At 46.4% G+C, this 11887-nt stretch overlaps 1 protein-coding gene and 1 pseudogene across 4 annotated transcripts in view; one reads left to right on the top strand and one right to left on the bottom strand.

Moving 5' to 3' along the window:
- plxnb3 (plexin B3) overlaps nucleotides 1-11887 on the bottom strand; it is a 73904-nt gene that overhangs the window by 14301 nt on the left and 47716 nt on the right. For all 4 annotated transcript variants that reach the window (XM_055012933.1, XM_055012934.1, XM_055012932.1 and 1 more), the window contains 16 exons: nucleotides 11393-11525; nucleotides 10386-10545; nucleotides 10196-10304; nucleotides 9278-9386; nucleotides 9080-9196; nucleotides 8885-8998; nucleotides 8703-8793; nucleotides 8449-8618; nucleotides 8229-8380; nucleotides 7966-8071; nucleotides 7364-7500; nucleotides 7029-7205; nucleotides 6784-6949; nucleotides 6558-6689; nucleotides 5513-5617; nucleotides 5271-5432 (listed from right to left, as the gene is read on the bottom strand). In XM_055012933.1, coding sequence (XP_054868908.1) covers nucleotides 5271-5432; nucleotides 5513-5617; nucleotides 6558-6689; nucleotides 6784-6949; nucleotides 7029-7205; nucleotides 7364-7500; nucleotides 7966-8071; nucleotides 8229-8380; nucleotides 8449-8618; nucleotides 8703-8793; nucleotides 8885-8998; nucleotides 9080-9196; nucleotides 9278-9386; nucleotides 10196-10304; nucleotides 10386-10545; nucleotides 11393-11525 — 2140 coding nt within the window. The remainder of the gene's footprint in view (nucleotides 1-5270; nucleotides 5433-5512; nucleotides 5618-6557; nucleotides 6690-6783; nucleotides 6950-7028; nucleotides 7206-7363; nucleotides 7501-7965; nucleotides 8072-8228; nucleotides 8381-8448; nucleotides 8619-8702; nucleotides 8794-8884; nucleotides 8999-9079; nucleotides 9197-9277; nucleotides 9387-10195; nucleotides 10305-10385; nucleotides 10546-11392; nucleotides 11526-11887) is intronic.
- On the top strand, nucleotides 564-1168 carry LOC111584961 (actin-like; annotated as a pseudogene).

Here is an 11887-nt window from a genome sequence, read left to right as displayed (position 1 = left end):
CCTCCCACCAACACTTTCCAGCTCTTCCTGGGGGATCCTGAGGCGTTCCCAGGCCAGATGAGATACATAATCCTTCCAAAGGGTTCTGGGTCTACCCCGGGGTCTCCTCCCAGGAGGATGTGTTCAGAAAACCTCCATGGAAGTCTCCCTGGAGGATCTGAATCAGATGTCCAAACCACCTCAACTGGTTTCTTTAGAGGTGAAGGATCAGCAGCTCTACTCTGAGCTCCCTCTGGATGTCTTAGCTTCTCCCCTTATCTCTAAGGCTGAGTCCAGACACCCTATGGAGGAAGCTCATTTCAGACGCTTGTATCCACGATTTCATTCTTTGGGTCACTACCCAGAGCTCATGACCATAGGTGAGGGTTGGAATGTAGGTGGATGGTAAACTGAGAGCTTCTCCTTGAGGCTCAGCTCCCTTTTCACCATGACGGTTTGGTACAACACCTTCATTACTGCTGACGCTGCACCAATCCTCCTGTCTGAGCAGAGTGTAGCACTCAGACACAGTCCTCCTCAGCTGAAAACCCTCCCTCATACAGAAGAAAAAGGAAGACCAAATTGACGTCCTTGTGGTTGACAACAGATCTGGTATGCACAAAGCTGCTTTGCTGGAGATGCTGCTCCCTCCACTGGTGGAAGGCCCAGGCATCAGGGTGGGATGGGTGGTATGGACCAGAAGGACAGCTATGGTGGAGCACAAGATAAACCCTGACCCTCAAGTACCCCATTGAGCACGGTCACCACCTGAGATGACATGGAGAAGATCTGGCATCACACCTTCTCCAGTGAGCTGAGAGTCGCCCCCGAGGAGCACCTAGTCCTGCTCACAGAGGCCTCCTGAACCCCAAGGCCAACAGAGAAAAGATGACCCAGATCATGTTTGAGACCTTCAACACTCCTACCATGTATGTGTGTAGTGCCTGTATGCCTCTGGTCGTACCGCTGGTGTTGTCATGGTGATGGTGTGAACTCTACTGTGCCTATCTATGAGGGCTACGCTGTGCCCTAACCCTGGCTGGCAGCAACCTCACAGATGACCTCATGAAATCCTGACTGCGGGCTTCCAGCTGAATATGAGATTGTGGGTGACATTAAGGAGAAGCTGTTCTACGCTGCACTGGACTTTGACCTAGAAATGGGAACTGCTGCCTCCTCTTCATCCTGAAGAACTACGAGCTGCTGACGGACAGGTCAGAAGATCAGAGTCAGATGGAGGAGGAACGACCAAAACGTGGATCTAATCAACCACAGAGAGGTTAGATGGTGTGTTACTGTGTGTTACTGTGTGTTACTGTGTGCGTGTTACTGTGTGTGTGTTACTGTGTGTTATTGTGTGTTATTGTATGTTACTGTGTGTTACTTAGCGTTGTGTGTTACTGTGTGTTATTGTGTGTGTTACTGTGTGTGTGTTACTGTGTGTGTGTTACTGTGTGTTATTGTGTGTGTTACTGTGTGTGTTGTTGTGTGTTACTGTGTGTTATTGTGTGCTATTGTATGTTACTGTGTGTTACTTAGCGTTGTGTGTTACTGTGTGTTATTGTGTGTGTTACTGTGTGTGTTACTGTGTGTGTGTTACTGTGTGTTACTGTGTGTTATTGTGTGTGTTTCTGTGTGTGTTGTTGTGTGTTACTGTGTGTTATTGTGTGCTATTGTATGTTACTGTGTGTTACTTAGTGTTGTGTGTTACTGTGTGTTATTGTGTGTTACTGTGTGTGTTATTGTGTACTGTGTGTTATTGTGTGTTACTGTGTGTGTTACTGTGTGTTACTGTGTGTGTTATTGTGTACTGTGTGTTATTGTGTTACTGTGTGTTATTGTGTGTTATTGTGTGTTACTGTGTGTTACTATGTGTTACTGTGTTCTTGTGTGTTACTGTGTGTTATTGTGTGTTATTTAGTGTTATCGTGTGTTACTGTGTTATTGTGTGTGTTACTGTGTTATTGTGTGTGTTATTGTCTGTTACTGTGTGTGTGTTGTTGTGTGTGCTACTGTGTGTTACTGTGTGTTACTGTGTGTGTTATTGTCTGTTACTGTGTGTGTTATTGTGTGTGGTACTGTGTGTTACTGTGTGTTATTGTGTGTTACTTAGTGTTATTGTGTGTTACTCAGTGTTATTGTGTGTTACTGTGTGTTATTGTCTGTTACTGTGTGCGTTATTGTGTGTTACTGTGTTACTGTGTGTTATTGTGTGTTACTTAGTGTTATTGTGTGTTACTGTGTGTTACTGTGTTACTGTGTGTTATTGTGTGTTATTTAGTGTTATTGTGTGTTACTGTGTGTTACTGTGTTACTGTGTGTTATTGTGTGTTACTGTGTGTTATTGTGTGTGTTACTGTGTGTTATTGTGTGTTATTTAGTGTTATCGTGTGCTACTGTGTGTTACTGTGTGTGTTGTTGTGGGTTACTGTGTGTTACTGTGTGTTACTTTGTTATTGTCTGTTACTCTGTGTGTTATTGTGTGTGCTACTGTGTGTTACTGTGTGTTACTGTGTGTGTTTTTGTGTGTTATTGTGTGTTATTGTGTGTTACTGTGTTACTGTGTGTTACTGTGTTCTTGTGTGTTACTGTGTGTTATTGTGTGTTATTTAGTGTTATCGTGTGTTACTGTGTTATTGTGTGTGTTATTGTCTGTTACTGTGTGTGTGTTGTTGTGTGTGCTACTGTGTGTTACTGTGTGTTACTGTGTGTGTTATTGTCTGTTACTGTGTGTGTTATTGTGTGTGGTACTGTGTGTTACTGTGTGTTATTGTGTGTTACTTAGTGTTATTGTGTGTTACTCAGTGTTATTGTGTGTTACTGTGTGTTATTGTCTGTTACTGTGTGTGTTATTGTGTGTTACTGTGTTACTGTGTGTTATTGTGTGTTACTTAGTGTTATTGTGTGTTACTCAGTGTTATTGTGTGTTACTGTGTGTTATTGTCTGTTACTGTGTGTGTTATTGTGTGTTACTGTGTTACTGTGTGTTATTGTGTGTTACTTAGTGTTATTGTGTGTTACTGTGTGTTACTGTGTGTTACTGTGTTACTGTGTGTTATTGTGTGTTATTTAGTGTTATTGTGTGTTACTGTGTGTTACTGTGTTACTGTGTGTTATCGTGTGCTACTGTGTGTTACTGTGTGTGTTGTTGTGGGTTACTGTGTGTTACTGTGTGTTACTTTGTTATTGTCTGTTACTCTGTGTGTTATTGTGTGTGCTACTGTGTGCTACTGTGTGTTACTGTGTGTGTTTTTGTGTGTTACTGTGTGTTACTGTGTTATTGTGTGTGTTACTGTGTGTTATTGTGTGTGCTACTGTGTGTTACTGTGTGTTATTGTGTGTTACTTAGTGTTATTGTGTGTTACTGTGTGTTATTGTCTGTTACTGTGTGTTATTGTGTGTTACTGTGTTACTGTGTGTTATTGTGTGCTACTGTGTGTTATTGTCTGTTACTGTGTGTTATTGTGTGTTACTGTGTTACTGTGTGTTATTGTGTTACTTAGTGTTATTGTGTGTTACTGTGTGTTATTTAGTGTTATCGTGTGTTACTGTGTTACTGTGTGTGTTATTGTCTGTGACTGTGTGTGTTATTGTGTGTTACTGTGTGTTATTGTGTGTGTTATTGTGTGTGTTACTGTGTGTTATTGTGTGTTACTGTGTGTTATTGTGTGTTACTTAGTGTTATTGTGTGTGTTATTGTGTGTGTTACTGTGTGTTACTGTGTGTTACTGTGTGTTACTTAGTGTTATTGTGTGCTACTGTGTGTGTTTGTGTTATTGTGTGTTATTGTATGTTACTGTGTGTTACTTAGCGTTGTGTGTTACTGTGTGTTATTGTGTGTGTTACTGTGTGTTACTGTGTGTGTGTTACTGTGTGTTACTGTGTGTTATTGTGTGTTTCTGTGTGTGTTGTGTGTTACTGTGTGTTATTGTGTGCTATTGTATGTTACTGTGTGTTACTTAGTGTTGTGTGTTACTGTGTGTTATTGTGTGTTACTGTGTGTGTTATTGTGTACTCTGTGTTATTGTGTGTTACTGTGTGTTATTGTGTCTCATTGTGTGTTACTGTGTGTGTTACTGTGTGTTACTGTGTGTGTTATTGTGTACTGTGTGTTATTGTGTACTGTGTGTTATTGTGTTACTGTGTGTTATTGTGTGTTACTGTGTGTTACTGTGTTCTTGTCTGTTACTGTGTGTTATTGTGTGTTATTTAGTGTTATCGTGTGTTACTGTGTTATTGTGTGTGTGTTATTGTCTGTTACTGTGTGTGTGTTGTTGTGTGTGCTACTGTGTGTTACTGTGTTATTGTGTGTTACTTAGTGTTATTGTGTGTTACTCAGTGTTATTGTCTGTTACTGTGTGTGTTATTGTGTGTTTCTGTGTTACTGTGTGTTATTGTGTGTTACTTAGTGTTATTGTGTGTTACTGTGTGTTATTGTGTGTTATTTAGTGTTATTGTGTGTTACTGTGTTACTGTGTGTTATTGTGTGCTACTGTGTGTTATTGTGTTACTTAGTGTTATTGTGTGTTACTGTGTGTTACTGTGTGTTATTGTGTGTGTTACTGTGTGTTATTGTGTGTTATTTAGTGTTATCGTGTGCTACTGTGTGTTACTGTGTGTGTTGTTGTGGGTTACTGTGTGTTACTGTGTGTTACTTTGTTATTGTCTGTTACTCTGTGTGTTATTGTGTGTGCTACTGTGTGTTACTGTGTGTTACTGTGTGTGTTTTTGTGTGTTACTGTGTTATTGTGTGTGTTACTGTGTGTTATTGTGTGTGCTACCGTGTGTTACTGTGTGTTATTGTGTGTTACTTAGTGTTATTGTGTGTTACTGTGTGTGTTATTGTGTGTGTTACTGTGTGTTATTGTCTGTTACTGTGTGTTACTGTGTGCTACTGTGTGTTATTGTGTTACTTAGTGTTATTGTGTGTTACTGTGTGTTACTGTGTGTTATTCAGTGTTATCGTGTGTTACTGTGTTACTGTCTGTGTTATTGTCTGTTACTGTGTGTGTTATTGTGTGTGTTACTGTGTGTTATTGTGTGTGTTATTGTGTGTGTTACTGTGTGTTACTGTGTGTTATTGTGTGTTACTTAGTGTTATTGTGTGTGTTATTGTGTGTGTTACTGTGTGTTATTGTGTGTTACTGTGTGTTACTGTGTGTTACTTAGTGTTATTGTGTGCTACTGTGTGTGTTTGTGTTATTGTGTGTTACTGTGTGTGTGTTACTGTGTGTTACTGTGTGTTACTTAGTGTTATTGTGTGTGTTACTGTGTGTGCCATTGTGTGTTACCTTCAGACTGGGCAGGTCGCTGCTCTCCTCCACACTCATTGGTTGGATCTCTGGAGGTTCACAGTACAGGTGAGTGCTGTCCAGGGTCTTCACCTGACACTCCTGGTCTCCGAGCCGAGCCGTCACCTCCTGCCGGGACATGGCTCTGGTCAAGTCCAGACCCTGAAGGACGCCACCAGGACACAGGGTCAGACGGTTTACTGGGTCCACCATGTCAGAACATCTTGAAGTCGGTTACTAACCTCCACAGCGATCACTCCTCCAGGTTTGAACCGGTATGGAACATCTGGAGCCTCACGGTTCAGGGGGAACAACTCCGGGTTCGGATAGTAGGAGAAGCTCTGACCCTGAGAGACACGACAGGCAGTCAGGCAGACAGACAGACAGACAGACAGACAGACAGACAGACAGGCAGGCAGGCAGGCAGGCAGGCAGGCAGGCAGGCAGACAGACAGACAGACAGACAAACAGGCAAACAGGCAGACGGACAGGCAGGCAGGGAGGCAGACACACAGACAGACAGACAGGCAGGCAGGCAGGCAGGCAGGCAGGCAGGCAGGCAGACAGACAGACAGACAGACAGGTACACAGACAGGCAGACATACAGACAGACAGACAGACAGACAGACAGGCAGACAGGCAGACAGGCAAACAGGTAGACAGACAGGCAGGCAGACAGACAGACAGACAGACAGACAGACAGACAGACAGACAGACAGACAGGTACACAGACAGGCAGACATACAGACAGACAGACAGACAGGCAGGCAGACAGGCAGGCAGACAGACAGACAGACAGACAGACAGACAGGCAGGCAGACAGACAGACAGGCAGACAGGCAGGCAGACAGACAGACAGACAGACAAACAGGTAGACAGACAGGCAGGCAGACAGGCAGACAGACAGACAGGCAGGCAGACAGGCAGGCAGGCAGACAGACAGACAGACAGACAAACAGGCAAACAGGCAGACGGACAGGCAGGCAGGCAGACAGACAGACAGACAGACAGGTACACAGACAGGCAGACATACAGACAGACAGACAGACAGACAGACAGGCAGACAGGCAGACAGGTAGACAGACAGGCAGACAGACAGACAGACAGACAGACAGACAGACAGGTACACAGACAGGCAGACAGGCAGGCAGACAGACAGACAGACAGACAGACAGGCAGGCAGACAGACAGACAGGCAGACAGGCAGGCAGACAGACAGACAGACAGACAAACAGGTAGACAGACAGGCAGGCAGACAGACAGGCAGGCAGACAGGTAGACAGGTACCTTGATGCTCTCATAGTGGACCCTGACGTTGTCCAGCTGGAACCAGATTCCTTTAACTTTGAGTTCAGGGGACACGGTGGGGGTGAGACAGGTCATCTGAGAGGACGACAGGACGGAGCAGCGCTCTGACACCTGGGAGGCAGACAGACAGGTCAGAGCAGGTAGAGAGACAGGTCCGTATATCTTCAGTAACCGGAGCTCGTCTCTGATTGGATGTCTGTCCCACCGTTGTCATGGTGCTGTTGAAGACCAGCTGCTGCTTGGCGGTGAGCAGAGCCAATTGTCTCCTCCGTTTCACTCTCTGGACCTCCACAGGCTCCACCCACACAGCTATGATTGGCTGCTGCACCACGTCCAGGTTCCTGCCCGTCACTATGACGATGCGGCCGCCGCTGATGACAGGAAGACAACACCATATTAGGACATACAGGTAGAGACCCTCAGCGACAGTGGCTTGTGATTGGTTCTTACGCGTAGAAGCTCTCTGCAGGCACCGCGTCGGTGATGACGGGGTCGTCAAGGTAATGGAAGAAGACGTCCGGGACCGTCCGCTCAGCTTTACCGAAGAAAACACGAACTGGGACGCCACCAGTCTGATTACTGGGACCAGTCCGGCACTCCAACTGGGTGTCATTCACCTCGTCCACTCTGAGACAAGGAGACAGTTCAGTACAGTAGTAGTACTCGTAGTAGTGGGGACAGGATTAGTAGTACTACCGGTAGTACTAATAATACAAGACTAGTAATACTACTGGTAGTACTGGTAATACAGGATTAGTAGTACTACTGGTAGTACTAGTACTCACATGTAGCAGGGCTGGTTACCCACGAAGGCGCTCAGGTCGGATGTTTGTCCCGTCAACAGCTGGCGTCCTCTGATGGTCAGTCTGGTTCCTCCAGAAACCGGACCTCGATCAGGAACCAGATCCAGCAGCTGAGGGTCCTGAACAGACCGATCAATCAGACGGGATCAACCAGACCGGATCAACCAGACCACATCAATCAGACCGGATCAATCAGTCCAGAAGCTTTAAAGTTATCTTTTATCATCCCTGTTTCTCAGGTTGGATCCAGGTTCTAGTGGGACAGAACTGAACTCTGACCAGGTTCTCCTGATCCAGTAGATACATCACAGAGGAAGACGTTCATCCTCAGATCCATTCATCAGAGGACTCAGCAGGGAGACAGTCCAGTTCTGGTTCTGTCAGGTACAAAAACTGCTCAGCTAGACTGAAGTGAATTGCAGGGGCCTCTGGTGTAGATGAGTTCTGGACCTGACTGGTTCTGGTTGGACCTAACTGGACCTGGTTAGACCTAATTAGACTTGGTTGTACCTGACTGGTTCTGGTTGGTTCTGGTTGGACGTGATTGGTTCTGGTCTACATGTGTCTTTAGGACTGAGTCTTACCTGATAGGTGAACATCTGCATTGACCTCCCAGGGGGAGTCATTCCCATGGTAACCAGGACAGGTCCCTCCTTCTGCCTCCCACTGGGCTGCAGCTCACACACAACCCTAACACACACACACACACACACACACACACACACACACACACACACACACACACACACACACACACACACACACACACACACAGATTGTAAGTGTGTGTGTGTGTTGTGGTCAGCTGATCAAGAGGACACGCCTCCTGCTGATGTCAGGTGCTCACCTGGTGGAGATCAGGTATCCTTCAGGCTGAGGCAGACACTGGACACCTGCCACTGTGACTCCGCCCACCACATCCTCGAACCTCATCCCGAGGTTGGACCCTGTGATGGTCACCAGGACTCCACCCTCCAGAGGCCCAGAGACAGGCAACACCTGCGGACAGGTGGACAGTTAGAGCGCTTCCATGGCAACAGGATGGACAGACTGATGTGGAGACTCACCTGTGTGATCTGAGGAGGCGGGCAGATGTCTGTCGGTTCGCTGAGACAGGACTGATTGTAAACGCAGCTGGGGGCGGGGCTACCTGGACACCACACGCAGCCGTACTCCTCAGGTACCGCCCTGCACTGCGAGCAGTCTGATTGGCCGGCTGAGCAGTCGTACAGCTGCACTGAATATTAATGAGACACAAACATCATCAGCCGGCCTGTCCCACAAACACAGGTGTACAAACACACACAGGTGAGGTTCTTACACCGCAGTCCAGGTGAGGCGTCGATGCGTTTCTGTCCTCTCCGCAGGTAGACAGGTGCTGAATACTGGAGCTCACTGACGGCATACTGGAACTACAGACACACAGACAGACAGACAGGTGGACACAGTGAGACAGGTGGACAGACAACACCTACCTGCTACAGGTGAAGGTGTGTGTGTTACCTGGTGGGGGCTACAGGTAAAGGTGTGTGTGTTGCCAGCTGTCCTCTCCACAGCAGCCGTCAGGTTGAACTGGACTCCGTGGATTTCTACCACACACACATACGGAGCTTCTTCCTGCAGACAGAAAGCACTGAGTCAGGAACAGCCTGTGATTGGTTAACACTGAGCAGGTGTGTTTGTCAGGTGTCCCCTCACAGTGTACACATCCAGGTTTCGTCCCCGCAGCACCACTGTGGTGCTCAGGCCCATCGGCACTAAGGCAGAACTCTGCAGAGCGAAGACCAGAGGACACGAGGTCGGACCAGGAGAGTCCTGCAGACAGACAGGAGACCAGGTGAGACAGGCAGACAGACAGGTAGACAGACAGGTAGACAAGCAGACAGGCTGTCTCACCCTCTGGTTCAGGATGATGTGTTGGTGAGGACAACTGTGGTTGTGAGTACAGAGTTGATCCAGAGGACACCAGTTACACCTCCAGATACTGCTGACACAAGACAGACACCTGCAACACACAGCACCTTCATCATCATCATCATCACCATCACCATCATCATCATCACCATGACCATCATCATCATCATCATCACCATCACCATCACATCATCATCATCATCACCATCACCTTCATCATCATCATCACCACCATCATCATCGCCATCATCATCATCATCATCACCATCATCATCATCATCATCACCACCATCACTATCATCATCACCATCACATCATCATCATCATCACCATCATCATCATCATCATCATCATCACCATCATCATCATCATCATCATCATCATCATCATCATCATCATCACCACAATCACCATCATCATCACCGTCACCATCATCATCATCATCATCACCATCACCACAATCACCATCATCATCACCATCACCATCACCATCACCATCACATCATCATCATCATCACCATCACCTTCATCATCATCATCACCACCATCATCATCGCCATCATCATCATCATCATCATCACCATCATCATCATCATCACCACCACCATCACTATCATCATCATCATCACCACCACCATCACTATCATCATCACATCATCATCATCATCACCATCATCATCACCATCATCATCATCATCATCACCATCATCATCATCACCATCATTATCACCATCATCATCACCATCATCATCATCACCATCATCATTACCATCATCATCATCACCATCATCATCATCACCTTCATCACCATTATCATCACTATCATCATCTTCATCATCATCATCACCATCTTCATCATCTTATCATTATCATCTCATCATCATCACCACTAACTCTTACTGGGAGCTCTGGTTCAGTTGGCTCACAGCGCTGCAGTCATAGAAGGTCATGTTGCCTGTGGTGACGGTCACATGACCGAACATGAGTGACACGGGCAGGATCATGTGATCTGCAGGAAGTGACAGGGAGAGGAGTCAGACGACAGCAGCCCTGGAACATGAATGAATCCTGCAGGTCTGTTTGTACTCACCGCTTCCTGTCGGCATGGAGGGGAGGAGCTCCGGTGCAGGTGACTGACAGGTGATGTTGGTTTCCATGACGACGGCCGGCTGAGGCGGGAGGAGCCCGAAGATGCAGGACAGAGACTCCGCCTCCGTCAGCATGGGCAGCTGGATGACTGACAGCGTTACCTTGGAGACGAACACAGAAATACAGTTAGAGCCTCTCGCCCAGGGAGGTTCTGGTTCTGGATTGGTTACACCTTTAGTTCTGTTCACTAACAGACTCATATTTATTGAACTCTGACACACCCCCGATGATGTCATTGCAGTTTGCGTCCATTGAGGAACAACTTTGATGGAAACAACGCATAACTTGTTGTGTCTCTTTCCATAAGATTAGGCCAATAACTGGTTCACCTGGTTCTAGAAAAGGTTCTGTTCAGGACTTCTGGACCCTTGGACTTGATCAGGAAAGGAAGGAGCTTTAGTTGGAAACCAGCTTTTCAGATTCCTGTCCAATTTATTTACAGTTCAGAATCAGGGTTCTGAACCAGAACAGAACCAGTTCTACGCTGGTAGAACTGCTCCAATGCCTCTGGTTCTTGGTTCAGGGGTCTTGGAGGCATCTGTTGTGGTGCCGCTAGTTTTGTCTGGAACCACTGAAATTAAGAATGCATCTTCTGTCTAACTGGGTTGGTTCTGCTTCAGGTGGTCCAGAAGGTTGTCCACTGGTCGTAGCCTACAGCGCCACCTTCTGACGATTCTACATGTCAGAACATGGAAACAAGAACAATTCACAGTCTGCTCACATTTCTAATGTTCTGCTGGACAGTAAAATGAAAACATGTCAGAACCAGAACCAGAACCAAAACCAGAATCAGAACCAGAACCAGGACCAGGATCAAAATCAGGACCAGGACCAGGACCACAACCAGGACCAGGACCAGGCCCACAACCATGAAGCACCAGTCAGTCACAGCTGATCAATGTTTCAGAACGTCTGCATTGATACAATCGATAATCGATATCTGCCTACCTGCGTCTGCTCTTCTCTGCTCTGATTGGCCGGCTGCAGGCTCTGCACTGTCACGCACTGATTGGTTGGTTCAAAGCTCCACAGCCAATGGTTGGGCTGCTGGTGTCGCTGACACAGGTGTTTACGGGAACATCTGGACGGAGCAGGAGCAGATGTTTGATCGATTAGTCTCATTAACGGATCAATAACACCAACAGGATCAGAACCTCATTCAGGTTCACGGAGAAATGATTAAAAAGATTCTAAACTAAACGAGACGTTGACCCTCTAAACTCCAGACAGATCCGCCTCATTGTTCTTCTCTGTGGTTCATGTTTAATCTAAAGTCCTGTGGTACCAGAATGAAGACGGAGAGAACTCAGAGATGTCTTCTAGCTGCAGAACGATGGAAACCCCAGAGAAGACCTTTCTAATTATGTCTCCTCAGAGGTTAAACTCTGAACTAATGTTGTCTCCTCAGACGTCTGTGGAGGTTCTCAGTCATCCAGGTCCTAG

The sequence above is a fragment of the Amphiprion ocellaris genome, chromosome 8, assembly GCF_022539595.1.
Source record: "Amphiprion ocellaris isolate individual 3 ecotype Okinawa chromosome 8, ASM2253959v1, whole genome shotgun sequence".
Classification (NCBI taxonomy): Eukaryota; Metazoa; Chordata; class Actinopteri; family Pomacentridae; genus Amphiprion; species Amphiprion ocellaris.
This window is presented reverse-complemented; position numbering and strand designations above follow the sequence as displayed.